Genomic DNA, 27211 nt, shown 5'->3' with positions numbered 1-27211 from the left:
CCGTGTCCCCGCCATTATGGCAGCGCTCTGCCGCACCGCCACCTCCTGCACCAACACTGTATTCACACTCTGATTAGTTGTTTCAGTCAGCCAATCAGAGGGCAAATAAAGAGTTATGGACAGACAGACAAAGGATTTTATAAATATGAGAATAAGTGTTCTTCACTGTTAAATTTTGTTGGAACATAAAATACAGGATCTATCAACTCTGAGCTATCAAAAGTGGACTCTTAGTCACTTTGCACACCAAATGGCAGTTATCTAGCTGTATACCTGCCATTTTTTGACACTCATGCAATTTGTAATCTGTCCCTACACTTTCACTATTTCTAGTTTTTCTTAAAAATTCAGCAATAAAATGATAATAAAAAATCTCTCAACAAGGGTGACTTGACAGCAGATTTCCCTGATCAAACTCCCTCCCAGGGAAATGCCACCTTTGAACCTGCCTGAGCAAAGATTTAGAATTGCAACAACCATGCACAAATTACAAATAGAGATAAATATTTGATTATTTGAAGCAACACTTTTTTTTTAGCTAGTATTTTCATACCTGTCCATCACTGTCCTTGATAACCATCAGGACAGGAGTGTCCAGCCCCAGCATAGTTCGATACAAGGTCTTCAAGCTCATGCCATGCTTTGCAGTACTGTAGACAAGTGTCCATGGATATCCAATGGTTCTTGGGGGAAGAGTCTTTGTAAGCTATTAACAAAGCAACAAAAAAAATCTGCTTATTTAAGTAATATCATTTAAATATATGCTACATGAGAATGAAGCCTGAATATGTTTTACTGAACCTATTAAGAAACCCCTTGGAATAGTCTTCCAGGTAATATAAGCTAGGCCACCTCTATCTTTCAGTAAGTTTTAAAAGCTACCTTTTTTCCCCAGAAATTACCACCCACAAATGATGTAGAACAATGGTCCCAACCTTTTTGTCCTGTGAGACCCAGATCTGGCTGATGGTCCCGATCCGGTTCCCCATCTAGCCACACAGGGGAAGAGGGTGTGTTCTGGCCCCAACTCAGTCCTGTGGGAGAGGGGAGGGGGTGTGGACCAGCTCCAACCCTGACCTGAAGGAGGTAAAAGGGTGCAGCCTGGCACTGTGGGGGGTGAGGGTGGGAAGCACAGCCCTGGCCTGGCCCCACTGGATCATGGCCCGGCCCTGCAGGGGGAGGAGGCATGGCCCAGCCCTCTGGGATGGCAGGGCAGGGGTGTGACCCAGCCCAAACCCAGTCCCACAGGAGAGAATTTGGAAATGGGGGAGGATTGCAGTATTACCAATACACTAAACCTTTTAAACTACCTTTTTGGTTTATCTATCAGTCTATGCACTGCAGTTGTTCTATAAAATGGAATTTTAAAGAAAATATCTTCTACAAGTTTTTCTTCATTCCTGTTCTTCCTCACTTGCACGTCTTGAATACTTGTTCAATACAGCTGACATTTTCACATCTATTCCCCAATACCAGAACCTTGGTAATCCAGTAGTGCAATCTAGTAGTGATGAATCATCCTTTAAATTCCACCTACACTGTGCATGCCCCTGCTCTATTTTTCAAGGGTTTAACACAATTAGCATCACCTGCAGAAATGGTCAATATATATCCACTGTTGCTGCTTGGTCTTGTCTGAGTGATAAGCAGGGATCCAGGTTCTTTTTCCCACAGAAAGCCAGAGAAAAACCACAGATTTCCCATTTTTAAATCAGAAAAACTGGCGGCTTTCCCCCTTTTGCAAGGAGCTATGCAGGCTGGCTGAGTTACAGCCTGCAAGAGCTGTTTGCAAGAGGGACAGGGAAACCCCCAACCCTGCCCAGAGGGGAAGGGAAAGGGGGAAGGGAAGGCCCTGACGCTTGCACTTACTCGAGGCTGCTTCAGGCTCACTCTTCTTGCTGGAGGTAAGTGTGGCTTGGGGCTGAGGGAGTGAAGAGGTTTGCAGCCAGCCAGGCTTGGGTTTGCAGCCTTCTCACTCCCAGCCGAAGTGCCTGGCTGGCTGTAACCCCCGCTGCTCCTGGCGAGAGTGCCCAAGCTGGCTGGGGGCTGAGAGAGCAGGGAAGGGTGCAAACCACCCCTCCACCCCGAGCCAGCTTGGGCACTCTGGCCAGGAGTGTGTGTGTGTGGGTGTGTGTGGGGGGGGCGGGGTTGGTTGCAGCTGGCCAGGCACTCCAGTTGGGAGCCTCCTCACTCCCTCAGCCCCCAGCCAGTTTGGGCACTCTGGCCATTGGGGGTTGTTTGCAGCCAGTCAGGAGCAGAGAGGGTGCAAACCCCCCACCCCTGGCTAGAGTTCTCAGCAGGCTGTAAACCCTGGGTCACAAATGCTGCACTTCCCACAGCCCTCTGGAGTGCAGCATATGCATCTGGTCCGGCAGGGCACAATGGGGTGGGCGCAGGAAAGCTGTGTGCCACTGCAAGCTCCGCACTGCCCTGGTCATGCTTCCTCTGTGTGCACAGGGGCAGTGCAGGGTTGCACCCCTCACTCCTGCCCCTGCCTGCAGGGAAAGCATGGCCAGAGCAGTGCGGAGCTTGCAGCAGCATGCAGCTTTCGTGCATGCCCCCCCTGTGTGCTGCTGTGCCAGGTTGCACCTGCTACGCTCTGGAGGTCCTGGGGGAGGGCAGCAGGGTGGGATGCACGAGCTTGCCATGTGCATCTGCCATTCCCCTGCCCCCCACAGATCTGGGGGGCACAGGTCTCCCCTGCCCCCAGGAGTGCACGCTGCCGCCAGGAGCCAGGCCCGCAGCAGACAGGCAGTAGGAGGGTAGCCAGTTCATGCTCCTGCTGCAGCAGCCGTTGCCTTCCATTGGGGGCAGGGGGCTGTGGATCTGGGTCCCTGGCTCCATGGCCCTGGCAGCTGGGGGGGAGGGGCATTTAATTTTAACCACAGATTTTGGGATTTAAGAAAACCCCCAAACAAACAGAATTTGCAATTCTTTATCAGAGAATTTATGTTTGGTTTTTTTCTATATCATGGAAAACCAGGATCCCTGGTGATAAATCCCAGATTAATGGAGCCAAGTGACCCTTAAAAAACAAACAAAAACAAAGGAGACAAGGAGGCCTTCACAAGCATCAACAAAACATGACACTCCACTCCAAAGCATCCCTCTTCTACCTCCATGACAGCAAACCTCCTATTTTTAAATAAGGACAGGTAGCAATGGTTGCACTGAAATTACTGGATGTGGCAAGGTGAGGTTAAAGCATAGGCATATGAAGTAAGAACTAAGACAGATATTAGAATCTTCACTGAGTTTTTATTTTTGTATACACAAGTTGAATATTTTGCCTACTATTTGTGCTTTACTTACTCATTTCTTTAAATGTTATGATCTTCAGGACAAACTTCCCTTATTTGTTTGGAGTGCCTGATAGACCGTGCTTGGAAAGTTTAAAGTACAATGACAAATCTAGTAAGCAACTGCTTTATGGAAGGACCATACCTTTTCAATTTGATCTGGTTGTAGCAATTCACTAGGATCACTAAGATTTGGCCGAAAAGCTTCAGGCTCCAGGTCTGGTTTGATATTTGTGACCTGCTTTGAATTTATGTCTTCCCTTGTTGTTATCTGCAAAAAAAAAGGAGGAGGGGAGAGGGGGGTGGTGGAAAGTCAGCATTCAGGAAGCTACATTAAGCCTCCACAAACGTTTCTTTCTTTTCTTTTTAAAACAGTTTTACTCTGCATACTCAACATTGTGAATGCAAAGACAATTATTCATAAAAGCTAGAATGTTGTTAGAAGTTTGTTATATTTGACAGAGAAATTACTCCCTCTTACAGTAAATATATTGGTATGAAACAATATACTGAAAAATAGATTTGTACACACACTGTGATGTTCAGAAGGTTATGCCTTATATTTGTTCCTACAAAAAATAAATTTGCTAGAAAAAACAAAAATTCTTTGAGCTCAGAGTTGAATTAGGGCTTTTAAAATTTGCTTCAATTGATACAACAACACAAAATTTATTGTCTTTCTAATGGTAATTTAATGGGATGTTTGAAGTCCACCATGCTTTCAAATGCAGAAATGGCAATAACACCACTGACCCCTTTTGTAGAGCACTGATATAAAGTGCCATATAAAAGTGAGATATTATTATCCCAAAGACCAGAGGTGAAACTTGGGCCCTCGGACAGTTAATGGAAAACATGATGACTATTGGGTATTGGATTAGCCTTTAAGCATTAAGAAAATAAAGTTGAAACCATTAAAGCCAACATCTGTCAACCCTTGGAGTTACTGTGGTTACCACACATCTCTCTTCTTTAAATACATGAGTCCAACATGGACTCTTTATGGTAATGCAGCTATTGGTCAATTTACTGAGGCAGGTTTTGTTATATTCTCTTGGTTTTTAAGCTGTTGACACAGTAGTCACAGGAAGACAGAGCTTTGGAATATTATAGAAGGATAGATGTATGGGATCATAGGAAAGTAGGGTTGGAAGGGATCTCACATGGTTATCTAGTCCAGCCTCCTGCTCAAGGCAGGAGCATCCCTGACTAAATCATCCCAGCCAAGTGCCTGTTCAATCTGCTCTAGAAAATTTCCAGGGATGGAGATTCTACAACTTCTCTAGGTAGCCTGTTCCAAAGCCTGGCCACCTTTATAGTTAGATAGTTCCTCCTAATCTCCATCCTAAATTTCCTCTGCTGTAGCTTGAGGCCACTGCTCCTAGTCTTGTCTCCTACAGAAACAGAGAAAAGCCCATCTTCATCTTCTCTATTATCCTTCAAGTATTTGAAAACTGCTATCTATCATTGTAGACTTGCTCAATAAACCTGATTCTATATGTCCTGAAGCTGAGGATTTAGACCTCTGCTTTTTGGAAATCAAAGGATGATTGTACACAAGCTGCAGCATTTTAGGCACCACTCTGTGGTAGCTTTTGTCATTATATTAAGTTTAAGTAAAATAAAAACTTAGGGTACAAAAGGAAGATTTCCATTTTTTCCAAAGCCTATGAAATATTCTTCAGCCAGTTCAAACCAAAATTAAAAACCAAAAGCAAGATGTTTTAAACAAGTTGTGATGGCCTATTAAAAACAGAAGAAAAGCTAATTTGTTCTCTTTCACAAGCTATTTAGGCAGATAGTGTTGAAAGACAGCAAAACACTGCTTTGTTTTATACATTCATTGTGATAATCTTTAATAGTCCTGAATTTAAGAAAATTTGCACTAGTCATTTGGAAGAATAAAATATCCAAGCAAAGCTCAAGTTTTCTATTACTTGTGTTGGGTGGCAAATATTTTTCTGAGATAAAAGCATATTTAAACATTCAACATCACAGATGAAGTACTGCTTAAAGTATGTGCTATTTGACACATTTGCTCCACTCTTAAAATGTCATTGTCAGGTGTACAATACTTCAAAGCAAAAATTCAACAAGAATTAACTGCTGTTTAGTAACACAGTAAAAGTATTTATGCCCTATTTATTAAGGGTCAAGTATCTAATAAAGGCTAGCTTACACGCACCTGCCCCAAAGTGGAATCCAAGACCCTGAGGGAAGTGCCTAGGTTCCCTATATGGTGGTGGTGGAAGAGAGGTGCCAAATGACAATTCAAAAGAACTAGCAAATAGGAAATGCTAAGCAGAGAGACATCTGTACTCTCACTCCTCTCCATATCTTAGGATCACAAGGGTATGGACACAGGAATGATTACTGTAGGGTGAGAGGGGGTATGCCTGTGTTTACTTCACAGTAAATGCTTACCAGCACTTTCAGCCAAACAGTTTTTCCTTTTTACCTTTCAGTCAAAGTTGCCGCTTTCACTTGCATCAGAGCAAAAGTGTGCACAAGGACAGTTACCACACAGTAGTGGGCATATGGTAACACCCTGCAGCAAACTGTCTGTGTGGCTATACCTCAGGTCAGGGCTGCAGTCAGCTCTGCTTCTGTCTACTTGCAGTCCTGAGTCTGGAATGCTGAATGACAGCCCTTAAATGCCTTCTTTCAAAGGCCTGAGGAAGGATTTCTGGTTTTTAAACCATGTTTATAGCTGGAGGAAGATGCTGGGGTCTCAGATGTTCAATGTTCTCCTCTACTATATCACCCACTTCTCAAAAAAAGGGCCATAACTACTAGCCTACAGAGCCAGTTGATGAGTGTACCCACCACCCATCCCACTGATGTTGGCCATGGTACAAAGAATGCAAGATTCCTGGGACCAGAATGAAAGCAAGTTGAAAGCCTACCTATAGTTGTAAATGTTTCATTTGACATGGGCCTAAGTGTTCCAGGGCTTAAATGTGGATCCAAACAGGTGCACATATACACATCAGGGCTGTGCGAAGCTTTGGTTGCCGATTTTATTTGGAGGAGATTCAGGCCAATATGGCGGCCAAGTCTCTGAATCAGAATTGAATTGGGAGACCAATAAAAAAGGTCCAAATCGATTTGGAAAAAGCTTTGGAGGAGATTTGGTGATTTGAGCAGTCCCTGCTCACCACCGCAGGGAGCTGGACCCAGACTCTGTGCTGGTACGTAAGGGACAGGGGGCTGGAAAAGGGACCATGGAGGGACCCCCCTCCAGCTCTATCTCCTGCCTGCTGCCCGAGCCCCTCTGAGTGCCCCCGACCCCCACCTGCTCTCCCAGCCCCATGAATAGCTGTCCCACCTGACCCCAGCATCCTGCTGCTTTAAAAAAAAAAAAGCCCCACACTCACTGGCTGCTGCAGCAGCTGTCAGGGCCTCTGGGGGCTTGTGGCGGAGCCTCCCCATGCAGCATGGGGCAGCGGGGAATCGTCCCCCTGCCTGGCAGCAGCCAGTGAATGTGGGGCTATTTTTTTTATTTTTTAAAGTGCTGGGATGCTGGGGCCAGATGGGGCAGCGGATGGGGTCTGTTCCATTTGGAGATTCAGCTGAATCGATTTAGGACAGTGATTCGAATCACTGAATCAAATCACTGTCTCCTGAATCGGCCAAATCCCAATCCAAAGCAAATACTAGCCGCTTCACACAGGCCTAATACACATGACCCTTCAAGCTGCACTGCTGCTTTTCGATGGCCAGCAACAGCACACACTCTGACTGGTCCCGTGACTGAACCACAATAACTTTCATACCTACATAGCCATATTGGGGGGGGGGGGGAGGGGGTTAAGCACCTTTTATTCCACGTAATTCAGACAGACTTGAAGCAGGAAAGTGGATTTTTACATCTGGAAGATCCCAGGGCTGGGTCTATGCAGATGCAGGAATTTAGGCACCTAAGGAACTTTAAAGTCAAACAGGGAGAAACTACCACGCTTAAATGCCTGCAGGATCAGGCACTAACTAAATTATTTTTTGTACTGTAACTTTGGACACAAGCACTGAAGGGACTTGTGTACTGCCCCAGGACTGTGCATTATTTCCTGAACTGAAAGCAGTAAAAACTGCACTGAGACAATTACATTACTTCCATTTCTGGAGGCAGTGTGCACAGCGTGGGTCTGATGTGTTTTGTGTTAAGTATAGTTCTTTAGCCAAAGCTCTTTGGGTCTAAGTTCCCAGAGCTGCAGTAGGACCCAGAGAGCATCAAACATCAGAATTTTGAATCCTAGGAAAATATTTACTTCTAAATTTTCAAAATGAGTTTTTGCCATGAAGGGAGGAAAATATATGTAATTAATCTTTTTCATATCTTTCCAAAAGGGTTCTCAGACATGCTTTCATTAGGAAGCTTTGTACAATGTACACAAATTCTGCAGTGTACATATGCCAAAGAATATAGGGAAATACCTAAAGAGAATGCAAAAGTCAATTAAAAACCCCCCCACACTATCCAATTAGTTTACAGATTCTGATGTCAAGTGTTGCTTTATAGTCTGGAAGCTCTATTCCCAGTTCTCTTGTTGTGATCTCAGGCCAGTTTACCCACCTGCACAATGGACACAATACTTACCTCTCTATATGGTCATTGTGAAGCTTAATATTTTCAAAACAGTTCCAATTTTCTTCCATATTGACTGTTGAGTATTTGAAACTTAATCCTCATGACATTGTTTTGTAAACAACCTCTTTTGCATTCTTTTTAGGAAAGCTTCTATCTAGCTCAAACCACCACTCCAAACTAGAATTTAACACAGGTCCTCATCACTTCGGAAACCATGTAGTAATGAGAACAGTTTCAAAGATGCAGAAAATTCCTCCACTTTTAAACTCTGAGATAACTGTTTCATCACAAACCTACAACAACCCAACACACCCAATCATGGTTTAAGGCACAGTTATGAGAAAGGAATTTTCTGCTGGATTCTTGTAGTGCTAGAGCCAAGACAAACCCACCGAATATGGGACTTGCCCTGATCAAAGCCACTACAGAGAAAGATATTTTAGTCTCCGGAGAAGGGGTTTAACTACTGAAGAGGGCACCTTGAGACGTCTGCAGAGTGTGCGCAGTTCTTCACTATTTAGAGCATCGATCCTGCGGTGATACTCAGCCACTGACACTACCTGAATATGGAGACAGGAAGACAATAATTCCACTGACAGTTGAAGAAAAAAAAAGTAAGAAACTAGAGAAAAGCAATGGGGAGGAAGGATGTGCAATGACAACAACAACAACTTAAAGTGCTAAGAAACATTTGGAATACTCCAAGCACGTGTAAGAAGTTTCAGACTTATGATGTGTATATACAGTGAGTCAAGACCACCAACAAAATGATGTTAGATATCTGACATATCCCATGTTTATATAGTATTATAAAATGCATCTGACATACAGTCCATAAAATTTACTGATATGCAGCTAGATAAATTTAGGTAAGGGCTATCTACACTGCAGCCATACCCTAGTCTTAACTCATGCCCTCATATCATCCTCCACAATACCTTTCTGCTAGGGTTTCTATGTACTTTGAACCTGAACTCGCTTGCCTGGCTGAAGGTTATAGTTTAGAGCCCATAGTTAAAACTCTCTAATTAAGGCAGGCTCAGACTCATCCATTTGACAGTAAGGATTCAGATAAAGAAGCTCAGGTTTTGATAGTCCTCCAAGGCTAAACTACAATTTCAGCCCTTCTATCAATTGGTCTATTCGTCTCTTGTGCACTGGGAAATTCCTGCTATTTTATACACATCTGATTGATGTTTAACTCTATTTTATATGGCATGTTCCATTTCTGCAGTATTCCGCTCACAGCCAGACTAGAAGATGCCAATGCAGTACGCTGCTAGCTGGATAGACAATCACACCAGTTTTCTGGTTAATTTCTGGTGTGACTACAGAAAAGCTTGTTATTTGGGGGGCATGCCTAAAATCATCATTGTTATGAAAGCACCTTGAAGAGGCTGGGGGTGGTGGAGATCAAATGGATGGCTGTCCAGTACAGCAAGTGCATTAAAAACCTCAAAGGCACTTGAAACACATAAGGGATAACTGCAAGCCTGGCAGCTCCCTGTCCACCCCTGCCTTTATTATAAGGAGTTTGGGACAGTGACAAGCATCTGGTCAAGTACAGAGCCCACAGACAGGCTCCTGAGCTGCAAAGGTTCACTCTATACCCGTGAAACTACAAGACAAGGAGAAAGGTACACTTGTGCTATCCAGTTCCATTACCAAGCAGACTATGCTATTTGCACAATTTCATACATATTTTTGTTAATGTATATATGAAAGTTTGTAAAGTCTGTAAATTGTATGGAAAGTTATTAATAAAATTTTACACGCTCTGTTACTCCTACACAAAATGACAAATAAATGGATATGTATACTTAAATAGCATAGCATCACACATCACATTTTCTTGAGTCATGTATCATCCTATGTTGCATAGATGGGGGTGCAAAAGCCACCCTTTATTTCCTTGCTTGTCTGGACCCAGACTCTATAGTGAAAGGGGCACTTTCTATTTGCTTGTACTAGGCTTGCAAACCAGTCAACCAAATACACACTCTATCATTGCTCTAAAACTGTTAGTTAAATCTTTGCCTGATGACTTGAAGTCAGGATTTAGTTTCATGAGCCACGGAGTATAAACATCCCTCCAAAACAGTGGGCACAGGATACCCTGTGGGTAACCATGTTATTTGAAGAGGAAAATGTCCTTCTGTCCCTCTTATCCAAACAGGTTAATTACAAGATCCCCTCAGCACTCTGGTGCCATGCAGCTTCTCAGTACCACATTGGTGTTGCATAACCTAAAGGCAGCAGGTTCAGGAAGGTCTACATACCAAAGAGATACCCTTTCCAGTTCGCAGTCACACATTCCCTCAGGGTAAACAAACTATGGATAAATGAATAGCTCCATCACAGACAGGTAAGGAAATCCATTCTCTCAAAGTTAGTTTTTATTTCAGGCACACTAGCTGCATCTACCCACCATAAACAAACTGTAGTAGTAAATTGCCATAGAGATACAGAAACACAGGACTATGAAGGCACTTCCTGGGTCACACCACTGTTGCTATAATCTGTTATTAGAAGCAAATACCTCAACCTGAACTCTTTTCACAAACTAAGTAAACTCCATCATGAAAGCAGTTTGGTTTTTTGACTCAAGTCATACTGGAAGGCTGTTTCAGAATTTAATTTCTCTAATAATTAGAAACGTTTTTCTTACCTCCAGACAAAGTTTATTCAGCAGCTGCAAATACCAGTTTTTCCTGCCAACCCTGTCCTTAAGTACAATACCTTGCACCTACATTATTGCTGCTTAACTTTTGGCTGTATTTTTAGGGAACAATTAGATCCCCATTGAGCCTTTAATTTGCTGTGATATAACAAGTTAAACTATTTTAGGCTCCCTATTCCCCTCACCCTTTTCTGCATTGAAAGTCATGGCAGCACTTATTATTCCCTTTATTGCAAGACAGGGGCTGTGGCCCATATTGCTCTACTGAATTTTAGCCCAAGGCCCTGACCAGCTGTGAGGACAGGCAGGAAGCCTTTATTCAACCTTCAGTGCACTCCTCTGCCCCACAGCCAATTTCCTATCTCTTTTCTTCAGAATCAGGCACTTACCCTTCTCAGGGTCCTGTCCTTCTCCATCTGGGGCAGAAGCAATTCCTGTTCTTTCTAGGCTTGCAGTGAAGCTTCTGACAGGGAAAAGGTCCCTCCCTCCTATCCAGATAGTGCCTAGAAGCTCCTGCTGCTTTGGCTTCCCAGCTCAAAGTGACTTCTCCTGCCAGGTTCACAGTCTTAATGGACCTAGGGGAGGCGGAGCTAGAAGAGAGGAGCTGTCTGGATCTTAAATTGACCTCTACCTGAGCTTCCCTTGGGGTTCTAACTCCTCCATGGTTGTGTGGAGATAAATCACATAACGTGCACCTGCCCTATGTTCAGCTCATATTTTGAACAGAGGTGACTGAGTTATATATAGTATTCCACAGTATATGCAGATGTGGTCTCACCACGGCATTAATAGCATTAAAATTTCCTTTTCTCCACTGGGGATCCCTTGAAAGATGCATGCTAGGATGTCCTTTTATCACAGCCTCATCACATAGATGACTCAGTCATCCTGTGATTAGACTCCCAGGTTTTCTCCTCCTCTGTCATTTTCAACTAATGAGCTCCCAGCTTATAGCAAAAGTTCTTGTTACTAGTTTTAAGTTCTTGCATCTTGTAGTAACCTTTTTGTATTACTCTAGTCTTCAAAGGCCCTAACTCCTCCTGAACAATGTTTGGATCTTCTTCTGCACTGACAATGCCTCCAAAAGTTTTCTCGCCGAATTTTATTAGCACACCAACTTCTTATGTTAAGGTCGTTAGTGGTATCGCTAAATAATAACCTTTGGAGAGCTCCACTAGGTAACAGCCTTCCAGCCCAATACTACCTTCTGATAATTCCCCTTCAGCCAGTTACTTACCAGTCTCACAATTCTGAGTACTAATTTCCGTCTTCTCCTGCTTACATAATAATTTCCTAGGTGGCACTTTGCCCAATGCTTTAATGAAATCCAATGCAATATCTTTGTTCAGAAAATAAGTTGTCAAAGAAAGACACCAGGTAAGTCTGGCAAAGTCTACCTTTGGTAAAACTTTGTGGCATATTATCCCATTTTCTATTTGCTTACATGTCTTTAGATTAGTCTTTCATTTAAGGTAAGTTAAACTGCATAAGCTGAAATCATACTAATGGGTCTGTAACTGCTTGAATCGCTTTCTTCCCTGTTTCTCAAATTTAGGTATGGTGTCATTCTTCACTCATTTAAAATTTTGCTACCAAACTACTAATTCCGTATATTAATTCTTTCAGACTTATGGGATGGAGAATGTGTGCCCCTTCCCCTAACTTAAATTCATTTTGCTCTTAATGTTTGGCTTCCACCTCTGTTGTGCAGACTTTCATTTGCATACTGTCTTGCCTTCCCCTTCCCCCAAGCTTAATGCCACACGCCTTACAGATAACTGTAGAGACTATTCATTTATCATTTTTGCGGCCATACCTAGCTTACTTTTCATCTTGAGTGAATCCTCACTGAATAACAGATCCATTTCTTCCCTTTTTTGGTATTTGTTTTTTTATATGATTGAAGAATCTCTTGCTCTTGTTTTTATCTTTTGAAAGGTTTAAAACCCCACGTTTTTGGCAATTTTCATTTTATGATTACATTTTCTGGCCTCTATAAGCTGTGGATTTCTTTATTGATCAGTTCCTCTTTCCAGTTCTTGTCTGCTTATTCTTAATAGTCTTTCTGAGGTGGTTATTTATCTGGTTAGGCCTGGAATCCTTTCCCACAAATATCTGTACTTTGTTTGGTATTAAAATGTTTCAGATACAGTTGGTACCTGTTGATTTAAAGACTCTAAACCAAACCACACCATCACAGCCTTCCCAGCTAACATGGGAACCGCTGGCTAGCTGGAACTCACATAGATGGCCACAGCAACCCACTTCTGGATTGATGTGACAGCACACCATGTATTTGAGTGTGCTGGAGCAAATTCTGTATATAGCTCCACTGAGCTCTACTTTTTCAAACTGAGACTACTGAGCCACTGCTTGTCTTCACAAACCAGAAATAGTCTGTAATAGTTACCCTGCATCAGAAGTACCTTGGTCTGCATATGGGGAAATCTGCAGCGGTTACAACATGCAACAGCTGTCTTCCCAGTTTGTTATGTAAGTAGCTGCTATCCTGAATCTCTTCTTCTGAGATATACCACTGACTTTTGGTTCAGAAATTGCTGCTGAAATGACCATCATCTTCTCTCATGCCCTCTATCTGCCTCCTGCTACAGCAACACACGAATAGACTCCTGCTCCAGAATCATGGACAGCTAATCTTCCGGTAGTGAATCTGGCACTGGCTATGGCACGCATGTGAGAAATGTGTAGAGATGGAAGTTAAGTATGTTGAAAGCTAAGGCTGTTTCTGCATGGGAGTCCAGGAAACAGAGAACTCCCACAACAGAATTTGTAGCATATCTGAGGTGCTACGAGCTCTGGGAAAATGCGCTCAAAAACCTTAGTGCTGAACCAGGTAACCTCCATGCTACCATGGAGAAGGCTACTACGGATGTCCCATTTGATTCTGTAACATAGACGCTTATAGGTGAGATTAGTGAGTTTAGTTTCCCAGACTTTGGCATACTCTTCTATACAGACAAACCTTAAAATGTACACAAAGCTGGATTTTGCATATTAAATTCCTTCCAAGCTGTCAATCTACACATAAGTATTTTGTTTTTGCTTCACAACAGCAAAACTGTTTTAAGCCAGCATTGTTTTAAAAGACAATCTAAAGGAAAAAGGACTTCAGTTGAAAAGTTGAAGTCTGATGAATAACAACACTATAGCCTCCTGAAAAAAATCTTTTGGCTGTCCCCATTTGGGAGTAATTTTAAATCATGTTATATAAATGAATTGATGGAATATAAAAGAAAAACATACGACTGCTAAATACAAGAACACCAAGCTAAGAATTTGTGTTCTTTCTTAGCATTCTAAGATATTGAACTTTTATTGTACTCCATTCATTGCTTCCATAGTTTTCCTTTGAGTCACTGTTTTCTTCCTTCTCAGACATATAGCTTTACTCCCACGCTCACTGCTACTCATACAAACCCCTTTATAATATAGTTCATCTTTCCTGTGAAGGCTGCCTCCTGGAGAAAATGTAGTTATATTTCCAGTCATTTAAATAAAACCTTTTATTTCATTTATAGCTGTTACTTACAAATCACCTCTCTTTTCCTTGCCTATTGAAGACTGTTCTGAGTAACAATTAACTTTTGCATACCAGTTTCTGAATTTTAAAACAGAGAAACAAACACCGAAGTGTTAAGGTAGCAGAAAGACAACATATACATAGATATATCACCTGAATATGGGAACAGAGGCTGCTCAGATTTTCAGAATATGAGAACACTTGTTCAGAAAGCCAGCTTAAGCTTAGGGTTGGCCCACAATTCCCCCCCCCTCCCCAGATATAGTTTTGGGGCCTCCTGATGTGAAGAAGCTGGCGGTGGAGGGGTGGGGGGGGGAAGGGGGGCAAGCAGCCGGATGTGAAGCCAGCAGTGGCAGCAGCAATGCAGGCTGGTGGCAACTGCCTAGCCCCCCTTGCTACAGCACAGATTTCAAGTGTTCATGGCCGCAGGGGGCCCCTTGGCTGCGGGGCCCCCTGTGGCCACTGGTTCCGCAGGATAGGGCAGCCCAGCCCTGCTTAAGCTATCCAAAATGGAAAATTTAAAAAAATCTGTGAAAGCTGATGAACATGAGCCAGCAGTGCGATGCTGCGGCTAGTAAAGCGACCAAAATGCTGGCTTGCATCCATAGATGCTTCTCAAGCAAATCCCGGGACGTCATTCTCCCATTGTACTTGGCCTTAGTGAGGCCGCAGCTGGAGTACTGCATCCAGTTTTGGGCTCCACAATTCAAAAAGGATGCGGAGAAGCTTGAGAGAGTCCAGAGAAGAGCCACGCACATGATCAGAGGTCAGGGAAGCAGACCCTACGATGACAGGCTGAGAGCCCTGGGGCTCTTTAGCCTGGAAAAGCGCAGGCTTAGGGGTGATCTGATGGCCACCTATAAGTTTATCAGGGGTGACCACCAGTATCTGGGGGAACGTTTGTTCACCAGAGCGCCCCAAGGGATGACGACTAGGTCGAATGGTCATAAACTACTACAAGACCGTTTCAGGCTGGACATAAGGAAGAATTTCTTTACTGTCTGAGCCCCCAAGGTCTGGAACAGCCTGCCACCGGAGGTGGTTCAAGCACCTACATTGAACACCTTCAAGAGCAAACTGGATGCTTATCTTGCTGGGATCCTATGACCCCAGGTGACTTCCTGCCCTTTGGGCGGGGGGCTGGACTCGATGATCTTCCGAGGTCTCTTCCAGCCCTAATGTCTATGAAATCTATGAAAGTGTTATAATCATTTGAGTCTTCTACATAGTCACCTTTGCAAACCAAAGATTTACTATGTTGTAGAGGTTATAATTCAAAACAGCAGATATACTGTTTTTCTAGTACAGGGGCACTTAAGTGGCAAATATAGGTATTTGCACAGGGTAACATAAACCATATAAAAGGACACTGAAAAGAAACGAGTCAATTAAAGATACTGCAAATGGATTAAGACACATAGAATATCTCACAAATGCCTTAAATTATCAAAAGCTAAATACATGGGATTCAGCACCCAATCTTAAGTGGTAGATATTTGGGGGCACCTATACATGAGCAGCCAGGCTGCTCCAATGCACCATTAATCAAGTCTGCTGGAGTGTGGCAATTACCGTGCTCCAGCAGTTTCCAGTGTCTCATGCATCAGTGCCCCCATGCTTAAAAATGGAGGTGGGGGTGCTTTATCTAAAGCTTGTAATATACAAGATGCTCCAGGCAGCTTAATTAGAGTGGCTCTCAGAGCTGCTCTAATTAAAGTGCCCCCAACCCATGAAGACCATAAACACCCTTGAAGACCAGTAAATTCCTCTCACCAAACGAGGTTCTACCAGAACAGCTATGACTGAAAGCACCTATAAATTAAGTGCACCTAAAAAATTAGGAGGAATTGCTAGATTTCTGCAAAGCAAACACAGAGCTGTAACTATTTTTCTTATTTCAAGGCATTTGAGAGCTAGGCAATGGTTTTGTTTTAAAGCCCATGCACAAAACAGTTGATTTTTCTTTCAATATCAGCAAATTATGTAAAAATTAATTGATCAAAATGTGAAAGTTTGTTGACTTGGTACATGGTAATGGTGACAGTAAGATAAAAAGCAAATCTGAGGTGATGGGAGTGTTGAAAAATTAAGACATAAACAGAGGTTTGCCTTAGCCACAGTGAAGTTGTACATTCTTAGTTTTCATCAACTGTCAAATTATTGGACAGTATGAAAATTACCCTTAGTTTTAACAGAGCCATTTACAAAAGATTTAGATCCATTTCTAGCTCTGTAATATTAGGTTAAAATACGAGAGCTTAATTTTTTTCATGCAACTGGGAATTTTTTCAGTTATCTCATTCATTTCATAAAAAAATAATTCCTCAGTAATTGAAAATGTGTTTTAAGACTCTTCTATAGGATGTAACACATATTTGGGTTACATCTTCTCTCTTCTATAGGAGAGACTCTTCTATAGGATGTAACATCATTTTCATGTAACAAATGCTATCATGAAATATTTACGTGAGAGAAATTATGAACAATGTCCTTGTAAGGTTATTTTTATTCCCGTCTCCTGAATATTTATGGGCCCAAAATTTACTCTCATTCCTAGGAAATGTTCCATTTCAAGGGGAGCTTTGCTGGATAAAGAAGTCTCCACTTCCAAATTATTATTTTGGAAAAAATTAACAGAGACCATCTGAGACCACATGCTCTCATTTGATCTCTCTCTCAAAGACACAGAGAGGGACATGCACAGGACTGTTTTTCTCTCCCCCTCCTTCCACAGATAAGTTTAGCTTTAGTCACGTACTTCAGCATGTGTGGAATCTGTTACAGTCAAAGTGGACTATTTTGTGGTTAAGGGGTCAGAGCATGTGCTGAAATACCTTCCTGAATTGTGGGCAAAAACTCCCTCAAACCTTATTTACAATAGTTCTATGTATTCTCCTAATCCTCTGTTGTATCTACTTAAGTCCTGTGGTAAAAGTGAATTAAGACACATTTTTATTTTGTATGCTTGACCTATATGATAAGACATGAATATTATTTTATTGGCATAGTGCCCAGGAAAACTCATCCCTGACTAGGACACCCCAACACGCAAAGCATCACATAAAATATAACAAGAAATACACTGATAAGTAGTTAGCCATGTTAGTCTGAAGTCAGGCAGAAGTCAGGTACAGGGGCAAGAAAGAACATTCCCAGCTTCAGAAAGCCTACAATCCAAGTAAAGTCAAGAAGACAACAGATGGATACAGACAGACAAGGAAGCACAAGGAAACAGTGAGACAATACAGCATGGCATACAGCAGTCACAGCATTATATAAACTCAGAAAGTCTGTACCATCAAAACAGGAAACATGAAAGTTAAACCGAATACACTAACATGCAAACTAAGCTGCAGAGGACTAGATTCCTTCCCATGTGACTGCATGCACATACAGAAAGGTAAGTGTATCCAAGTTTTGTAACAGATTCTGGCCTATCACCAGTCTCCTCTCTGGTTAATGTTATCTCAGAATTTGCTGAATTAACCAATTGCTAAATATCCATTGCCTAGGGAACACTTCCCTGGAAAGCCAACAGCTATACTCATCCTCAAATACTTTCATTCATGGACTGATATAACACAGATTTTTTCTTTACATTCTTACTACAGCATCCCAACCTCACAGTTCATTTCCACTCGCCATGCTAAGGTTTCATCATACGTATCAGCAATCAGAGTAACTTAAAGCATATCTTAGAAGGAACTTACTCATGAGATTTTGATTCTGTCCAAGTGATTGCTAGGGATTCCTGGCAGCTTTCTACTAGAATATGTATATGCGGCAGAGATTTCTTCTGGCCTTCAAGTGCATCAATTAGATTTAATACACAATTTGTTGTAAAAATTCTGGTCACACACCCAAAGTTTGACAGTTCAACTGATAGCTTTGCTAAAAACATATGCAGCAGTATTTAAAAAACTGGATATTATCTATCCACCCTCTGTTTTTTTCTGCAAATAAGACTCCAATGCTTAACTTCATGCAGATGTCTTAGCACTGTTTAAGAGCCACTTTTTGGATCTATAGTCAGACCGCAGAATATACATACAGAAAATTTATAGAGCTGCTACTCCTGTTTGCAGGCACAATTTAAGGGTTTTATTTTAAGAGGTGCTTCCCATTATGCCCCAATCCAGCAGAACATTTAATTACTTCAATTTAAGCATTTGTGTAAGCTCAAAGCTAATAGGACTCTATTAGAATATATTTCTTCATATACTGCAGAAGAGGGATTAAAACATTACATGGCTTCAGATTTGTTAAACAAAATTGATTAGTGTGCAGCTATTAGAAAAAGCTACGTAAATTTCAAATAAAAGGGAACATAGGGGCAAGGAGAAATTTTTAGTGAAATCACACCTGACAGCTACATCAAAGATGTTAGTTCTTCCTGAGGGATCCCTCACAAATTGCTACTGCACAATTGCTTGTAAACAAATACAGATCCCCATTTCAGGTAAAGTGCTGGGGAACGGAAATGTTCTGTGACATTTGCCATGTAGACCAGAAACAGGATTAATTTCAGTGCTAATGCTGGACATTTAACCACTATCTTCTGAAAGACCTGGGAAGAAATAAGTCAGCTAACAAGGGGGAAAATACCAAAATGAAAGGAGCGATAGGTAAAAAAATGAATATCATCAGTCTGCTTTATGATTTATTTATACAGCAATGAAGATCTTCTATGCTATAACTTATTCAATTCACATGATTCTCAAATTTATTTTCAGAAAGACATAGTAACAATTATTTGCTTCAGTAGCCAATTGCAAATCAATTTCATTTTAGGAAAACTCACAATTAGTAAAAAAACAAAAAAAACCCTTGAGAACCAACTGGTAATATCAGTATTGCTATAAAGCCTTTCATATGTTTTTACAAGAGGCAGGCAAGGTTCTCTGAGTAGACATGATATCTTTTATTAGACCAACTTAGTAGTTGAAAAAAGTTCCTAGCAAGCTTTCCTGTGCAATCACCCTTCTTCAGTTATAGGAAGTCTCTGCTGTTCTGAGACTCGAAGGACTAAGAGAAGCTAAAAGTGTGACAAGATGTCAGTGAAAATGTAAATAGGCAGAAATTAGGAAAACAAAAGGTAAAGCAGGGAAGGGAGGGGGGAAAAAAGCCAAAGGAGTAAGGGAGACTCTACAGTAGTTGTAATGAGAGAGTAAGTATTATTAATTCAGTTTTAAAGAAATGGAAATAGAGAACAGGTTTTTCTATATTAGAGTGAGGTTGAAGTTATTTAAGACATGATGTTTTTCAGAAGTGTTGAGCTTCATAGGTTGCTTTGTACTTTTGAAAAAAAAGTCATGGTGCTTATTTTGGGACCCAACTTTGTGTCTACTTTTGAAAATTTGGGGCTAAGGTCATTTACCCAAGATCACACAGTGACTGTTTAAAGTCCATATTCTAAATCTCTTAACAACAACTGCTCGAACTGGCAATATAATGCAATAAAACTACTGCATTTCTTTAACCACACAGGCTAGGGACAGACATCCAAAATGCCTGAGCATGAACTGATTCAATCTTTGCAAGTTCATAGAATCATAGAAGTAGGGTCGGAAGGGACCTTGTAGATCTTCAAGTCCGATCCCCTGCCTGGGCAGGAGGAAAACTGGGCTCAAATGACCCCAGCCAGGTAGGCATCAAGCCTCTTCTTAAAGACCCCCAGGGTAGGAGCCAGCACCACTTCCTTGGAAGTTGGTTCCAGATCCTAGCTGCCCTAACTGTGAAGTAGTTCTTATGGATGTCTAATCTAAACCTACTCTCCAACAACTTGTGGCCGTTATTCCTTGTTATCTAAGTTAGTCCAACCTGGCTAGGTTGAACTGGTTTGTAACTGGACAGACATTTTCTCTGGACTGAAGAAATTCAGGCACATGCCTGCAGTGGCTCAGGCTAGAAGCTGGGAGGCACTAGAGCAGCCCTCCCTTCCCTTGCATGGTCAGGCCTTCGCAGGACCTCTGATTAGGGAGTCTGCCTGCACCATCCCTGGCTTTTCCCCACTGGCTGCTCAAGGGGTGGGAGTGTTGCCAGCCCTGTGCATGTGTGTTTGGGGGGGGTGTAGTGCATGCATCTGTTGATGATACAGAGCTTTTCAATCTCCCTCCCTGCTTCTTTATACTGTCTGCAGCAAACTGACAGGCAAACAAGCCAACAGGGAACTGATAAGTGTTTATCACCCCATCAGCAAAACAATAGCCTCTCTCCATTAGTTCAAACTCTTCTTACACAGCTTACCAGCTGACCTGTTGATTAGCTCCAAAAAGCCGTAAGCAGTCACTGTTCTGTCTGCCTATCCCAGAGACGCACATATGGACACCTCTTGGCATTAGCTAGCATACCACATGCTCAAGGGCTGGGTTCTGTGCTCTGGGAGATAGAAGGGAGGGAGGGGAGATTCCTGCTTCAGTAGTGAGGGAGGAGGTAGGGTAGGGGGAAGCCAGGCAGACCCTGCTGTATCTGCACTCTCTGCTGGAGCTCCAGCTAGGGAGAATAGGGGTGGGGCCAGCTCTGCTGTGGAGCTGAGATATCTGCCCAGCCCAGAGAGCATGCCAAGATGCTGGGGGAGTCTGGTTTATTTTAAACCAGGAAGGGGGCTGGGACAGACATTGCATAAAATGGTTTGAGCCAAATTAGTTATGTCTGATACTACATTTAACCAGGTTTATCTCAAACCAGTTTCAGCCATTTTCACATTGTGCACTGAACATCTGTTCTGTTACACGTGTAAACCAGTTTCTGATCACTTAAACCGGTTTATGTGTAATATCTGTCCCTAGCCATAGGCTACTATTTTGGGCAAACAAAAACCTGCACAAAGTTTGGGAAATTCTGCTGTTTTTCTTGTAGAATTTTACACATCACCAACTATATCACAACTTTCAATTATCAACTTTTAAAATATTTTGCAAGTATTTATGAATGAGACATATAACATATTACCAATCATGACTGTCTAACTATCACATTAGGAACTATACCTATTGTTTTATTTAAAAATGCATATGCTGCAGCAGGGAGATGCTAGAAGGAAATAAACCCCAGACATTGATGATGTGGCTGCCACACAGACCTTAAATAGCACCCAGTGAAGGAATGTAATCCTGGTGAATTTCAAATTCCAGCTGAAGCTGACTGCACACTTTTTAACAATGTACAAATCACTGATTTAGCACCAGTACTCTCTTTTCAAAACACAACACAAAACAGTTGCCCCATCACTTAATCGGACTTTAAAAGCATCCTCTATCACATCGCAGGATGCTTTAATACAGAGGATGTTTGTAAGGTATCATTTAGCATGAAGACCGCTAACTTATAATTTTCTAGAATACAGGCCTTATCAAACCACAACTCTACTAGGGTATTTGTGAAGCAGTTTATAGAGGTAACTGAAAAAGAACTACATATCTATCCTCAGGGATGAAAATGAAGTAAGCTGTGGTCTATCTAGACCTGATGATGAATGTCTTGCATTCAAAAGCTTGTCTAACTCTATCCCAACTACATAGTTGGCGTAATAAAAGATACCTTAAAAATTCTTTGTCTCTCACTTAATTTCTGAACCATCATGGCTATAACATCCCTCTTACATTACTGTCTATAACAGGGGTTTTCAACTTTTTTTAGTGGCGTACCCCCGGCAGCCACTTGACAAGGGGGGGTCCAGAACTAGAAGCGCTGGCAGCAAAACAGGTATGTGTCCTCCTGGTTGACAACCCCTTGTCTATAACAAACTAATTCAGGGCAAGGTATGGAGATATATTTTGGATATAATTATTAGTCTCCCATTACCTAGCATATTAAAAAATACAGAAGGACATTAGTTATCAACATTATCAATATTAGTTTACATAGCTGCTGGGATTCTTTTCTTGTCAGCAGGCCTACAATAATTCATACATCTCACAAACATGTCAAGTCTACCAAGCTAACTTGTTGCTGAATTCTGGCAAAGAAAACAAAGCAAATATAACCAGACTGATTTTTTCCCAGGCTGTTTTCCCCCAGTTGCCTACTGTAATCTGTAAAACATTCCAGCTGCTTTAAGCATTCCAACTAGAGCCCACACTCCACTGTTTGTTCTACTATGTTCACTGATGACTTCACAGTAAAGTGCTTTGAGGAAGACAGAGGCAGACAAGGTTCTTTGGGTAAATGTGGTACCTTTTATTAGACCAACTAAATAGTTGGAAAAAAATTGTTTTTTGCAAGCTTTTGGGCACAAACACCCTTCCTTCAGGCAGACTCTCCCTATGCCTGAAGTGGTAGAGGTTGACACTTGGTTTTCTGAGATATGAGAATTAGGCTTTTGTATAACAAGTTTTTGACCACTTGATCCTGAAGCACTCCTGAATCAGGAATGATGTTAATTAGAGTTTACCTCTAGTTTAAAACCACAGCAACCAACTCTTTAAATGGTAACTTTCCACATAGAAGACATGCACCTTATAGACTAAATAAGATGATATATAAAGTGGAATGAATGATATGAATAAAAAGTTTTACACTATTTACCAGAGCGAGAGAAGGGAGGGTGGGGGGGTGGGAGGAGGTCACTCCTAGAAACAAACAAACAAAAAGCCCATAGGGACAAAAGGGGTCACACAAAAGCTGATTCAGGAAATGGGATCAGATAACATGTCAGAAGGTGGGGCAGCTCTCATCTTTATAGACTAAGATATATATAGAGAGAGAGAGAGGGAGTGCCTGCAAAAGAAAGTGAGCACAAGTTTTCCTGAACCTCAGATCACTCTATCAGATACTGTAAGATAACATTTCAGATAACTAATTTTAGGTATTTTTGAGTTGCATTGTTAGCTGTACTCTGCCGCCCTAGCTACAATACAGGACCGCTCTATTTTGGTTCTTACACGCCAGCAATCACTCAAGCATAATATTTAAGTTAGTTCAAAGGTGGGCTTTTCTCCAAGCATTAGCAAAACAGTCTTCAAAAAAAATATTTCAGTTTAGGTACTGCCGCTTGTGTTTCCCACTTTTTATGTGGATAAACTAAAGAGCAGGAGGCTTAGTTATCTTATTTCTAGATTAGAACATTTTTATCAGCTTTCTGTCCCTCCACTAAAAAAGAAAACATGGTCCCACAGCATAGGATCTCTTCTGTTCAGGTATATAATCTTCAGAAATATTTTAATCATTTTGTAGCAGTTGCCTACTGACCTTCCTAATTTCTTATCCACATATTCCAGAAGTGAGAGAAAGTGGCTCCTACTATATCTCATAACAACGGAACTTCTCATGTAATCTTCTTTAGCTTGACCTCCATGATAAATACAAGTTGGGGTGGGCAAGCCAAAGAATACAGAGCAATCATTCCCTTTAGTGGCAGAACTGGGTATTAACAGAATGACAGTAACTGTCCTCACATGATACAGTTACAACACGGTGATTTTTATCCATGTTAAGGTGTAAAATTCAACAGCTATGACCATTTTGCATTATGGGCTCAGAAAATTAAGATATACAGCATGTCATGTAGAAACCGGCTTTTTTTCCTTTTAAAAGAGAAATGCAAATAGTATTTTGCTATATTTTACCTTTTTTTCTGAACTTGCAATGTTGTTTACTATTTTTTTGGATTTTGGACTGTTCTTTTCCCTCAACAGCAAAATGGAAATTACTATCTCAAGCATGTTTACAAAATGACTAACTTTTCAAAACGTATTTACAGATCAAGACCTTATCATAATGTAATTTCACATTCATATATACATGTAAAACGTGACTAAAATTAACAGCATGTCAAATAGCAATAAAAAACAACCCCCCACAAAACATCAGACAAAACCAAAACAGAACAACAGTCTTCCTCCACACCTACGCCACGCATCAAAACCCACAATGCTGCAATCCTTACAAAGCACAACATATGGTACTAGTAGCAGATCTCTCTCCATCAGGCAGCTTGTCACAACCATAGCTGGAGTCTGAATGAAAGCTGTCTCTCTATATAAGCAGTTCTAGAGCACCATGAGTACAGCATTGAACAGTCTCCCTAAGCTGCTCCCATTTTTTGAAGGGTTACTGATTATTCCTTCCTCCCCTCCTGCAAAATATCCCACTGTTTTTTAAATATTTGTCAGCACAGGTGATTTTCTACACCTAATTTTCCTAAACATATCAATGAGAAAGCATGGAAAATACATTTTTCCTTTTACTTACTACATTTGCCACCACTGTGCTGCAGAAACATTTCAGAATGCTGCATAGTACTGACACTTTTTCTAAAGCTATTTCTGCATATTTTACTGAAGCTTCACCATAGGTATAAAAATCAAGTAGAAAATTCAGGTATTTATAAACAACTAATTAAAACAAATTGCTTAACAGAATAATGGACCCACAAATCTACTTGTAAAATTTGTTGAAATTAAAAATTCAAAGCGTAAACCCTCATACATTACTTAAGTGATGCGTATTGTAGGAAAGCCTAAAAGAGATGCACTGTTTTTTCTACGCAATGCTAAGCCAAATAATTAAAAGCTTCATGTGTTACTTGTAGCAGTCAGTGAGCGTCAATATATGCACATAGTATGACAAAAAGGTATACCTTAGCATCCTGTAAGCAAATTCTAAATTAAATTAAAAACTTCATGAAACTGTGGGTTCAACTATGCACCATATCACAAGAATGCCAGCAACAGCACAAAATGAAAATACTACACTGAAAATTACCAGAGTGTATTTATGATTAACTGGTTGGTGTTTTCTTCCCTTCTTGATATACCAGAAAAGAGACATTTCCTTTCTAAAAGAATAAAAGCACATAAGGCTGTTTCAAAGCATTCTCTCTACCTGCTATCAATTCCAGGCGTAGACAGAGCCCCACTACAGTGACAGAACAGTTTGCTACATACACACACTTGACAGACACGGCAAGGAACTAATCAGTGAACGTTATCTACCACCGAAGTGTATTGTGAGTGGTGACCATACAAGGAAAGAAAGGCTTCCTATGTTCAAGAGTGGTTGCAGTGCACTAGATTGCTGAAAAGGCCAAATCATTTAAAGAGACAGAATAATTTTAGCTGAACAGCTCACAAGAACATTAAAATGTAGGGGATCAAAGCTGCTAACAACATTTACAAAGTTGTTACACTATAAACTAAATATATTCCTGTCCTTAACAGGTAGCATTTTCCCTAGCTTCATTAGTGTTTTTAAAAATAATTTTGTTGCAACTGTTCAACTGTAGTTTCTGTATTGTTTTTAAAAGGTTTTAAAAACTACTTGTTTTAAAAACTAGTTATTTGAATACATGAATGAGGAACCACACAGAGAATGTTATATTTAACAAAGTAACCTCACCAAATAGATCTCAGAGTCATAACAAGAGCCAGCCAATCCCAGGGAAGGGCTGCTTAGAATATTTGAAGGAAATTTTACGAGTTCAATTCTACCCATAATGAAATACCAGGGATTTCACTTTACTTTAATGGGGGCCAGATTTAAGCCCAATTTTTTATAATCAGAATATATAGCAAGCAGGTTCCTAATAGCTTGTATAACCCAAAAAGATTCTCTAGATTATCAGGAAACATTTCCAGTAGCATTTTTATACATTCTCACAAAAGGAACTGGTGCTGCCTCCATGGCATTAGAATTGTAGATTATTGCATTTTCTTGCATACGACATGCCCCAAATATAATATGCACCTTGTTTTGAAAAGCAGAATGAAGAAAAAGATTTTTTCTAGAGTTATGGCTGCATAGAGCGGGACAGAACCTAATCTTCAGATGACTAACTTCCATTTCCTGCATAACTAAAGTTGAACCCACAGCTGCTGCTCATAAGACTGGCCTCCATGGGTGTGTCTATGAGTCTAAAAAGAGCTAAAGAGTCTATGCAATAGAGAGAGCAGGAGTAGGAAAATCAGCTTCCCCACTTAATACGTACACCACAATTTTGGGCAGCTGATTTTTGAGGAAAAAGTGAGAAAATATTGTAACATACAATTTATCCTGAAGCAAATGTACCATTAAAACAACCATAAAGCAGCACATAAGTACATTCTATAGACATTATAAAATTTCAAACCAATTACTACAAAATGCAAGTTATGAAGCACTACTAAAGAGATACAGCTTCAGAGTATATTTTAGAAGTTCTCTCAAACTAATGTTTTTGTATATAATGAAATTAAAGTTCTGCTCCATTCACACAAGCATTTTATATTGTGTTTTGTTAATTGAGCATCTAAAATTTCACATACATGTGCTTTACTGTTCAGATACCATTTATAGCTCAAATATTTAAAGTTATACAAAACAACATTCAACATTTGGCTCTTTAGCTTGATCCTGTCCTTGTAAAGGGAATGCTAGGTAGTATTATAACAAGATTAAGTCAGTGACCTAATCTACTGTTACGCACTGCCCTAAAATCCAGATACTCTCCCAAAGAATATCAACATTTAAAAAAATGACAACATGCCCTGAATCTAAGAAGTGGGACTCTTGATCTTCAGATCCAAGCCAGCCAAAACATAAGTAATTCAAACATTAAGACAGTCTGAATCATTGCTTTTCAATGCAGTATTTCTCAGAAGCAGGAACTAAAGAAATCAATTTGTCCCAATTTATGAGACCTGCCGAATATGCCAACCACTTCTGCTTATTATTGGCATATAAAGCAAAGTGGATACCACTTTGAGAAAGGCAAATGAGTACACACAATATAGCAATGCATTATGGAGTTACTGAAATACTGTAAGATTCAGAAATATCACTAGCCAGTAATGATTGGATTTAATCAGGTACTGAAATAAGGAAGTTATCAGAATAATTATATTTAATAACTCATTTTATGGAATATATCATTGAAATGTTTGAGATATGTATTTTGGAAGCTCAGTGATACACAAAGCGAAGGAAAATTATTTCTGTCCTAAGAGTTTCAAGTAGTTCCTCGGTACCTTCCCAATCCCAAAACATTTATGGAGAGTTGCTAATCTCTCAATTCAAACTGAAACACATTCTTCTTTCACTTTAAACCCCAGTTTGGCATCCTCTCATTTACGAAAATGAAGTAATTTCTCCCAAAATGTCCCAGACTAAAAAAGGTCTTCAGCCTC

General features: G+C 40.8%; 1 protein-coding gene across 9 annotated transcripts in view; it reads right to left on the bottom strand.

Annotated features, from left to right (window-relative positions):
• OXR1 (oxidation resistance 1) overlaps positions 1 to 27211 on the bottom strand; it is a 461315-nt gene that overhangs the window by 16629 nt on the left and 417475 nt on the right. For 7 of the 9 annotated variants that reach the window (XM_014519136.2, XM_014519135.1, XM_006021932.3 and 4 more), the window contains 3 exons: positions 8367 to 8447; positions 3445 to 3570; positions 554 to 706 (listed from right to left, as the gene is read on the bottom strand). In XM_014519136.2, the coding sequence (XP_014374622.1) occupies positions 554 to 706; positions 3445 to 3570; positions 8367 to 8447 (360 nt within the window). Of the gene's footprint in view, positions 1 to 553; positions 707 to 3444; positions 3571 to 8366; positions 8448 to 24812; positions 24936 to 27211 lie in introns of those variants that run through there. The other 2 variants (XM_025202028.1, XM_025202029.1) reach the window with 2 other exon arrangements.

The sequence above is a fragment of the Alligator sinensis genome, unplaced genomic scaffold (assembly GCF_000455745.1).
Source record: "Alligator sinensis unplaced genomic scaffold, ASM45574v1 scaffold20_2, whole genome shotgun sequence".
In the NCBI taxonomy this organism is placed as follows: Eukaryota; Metazoa; Chordata; order Crocodylia; family Alligatoridae; genus Alligator; species Alligator sinensis.
This window is presented reverse-complemented; position numbering and strand designations above follow the sequence as displayed.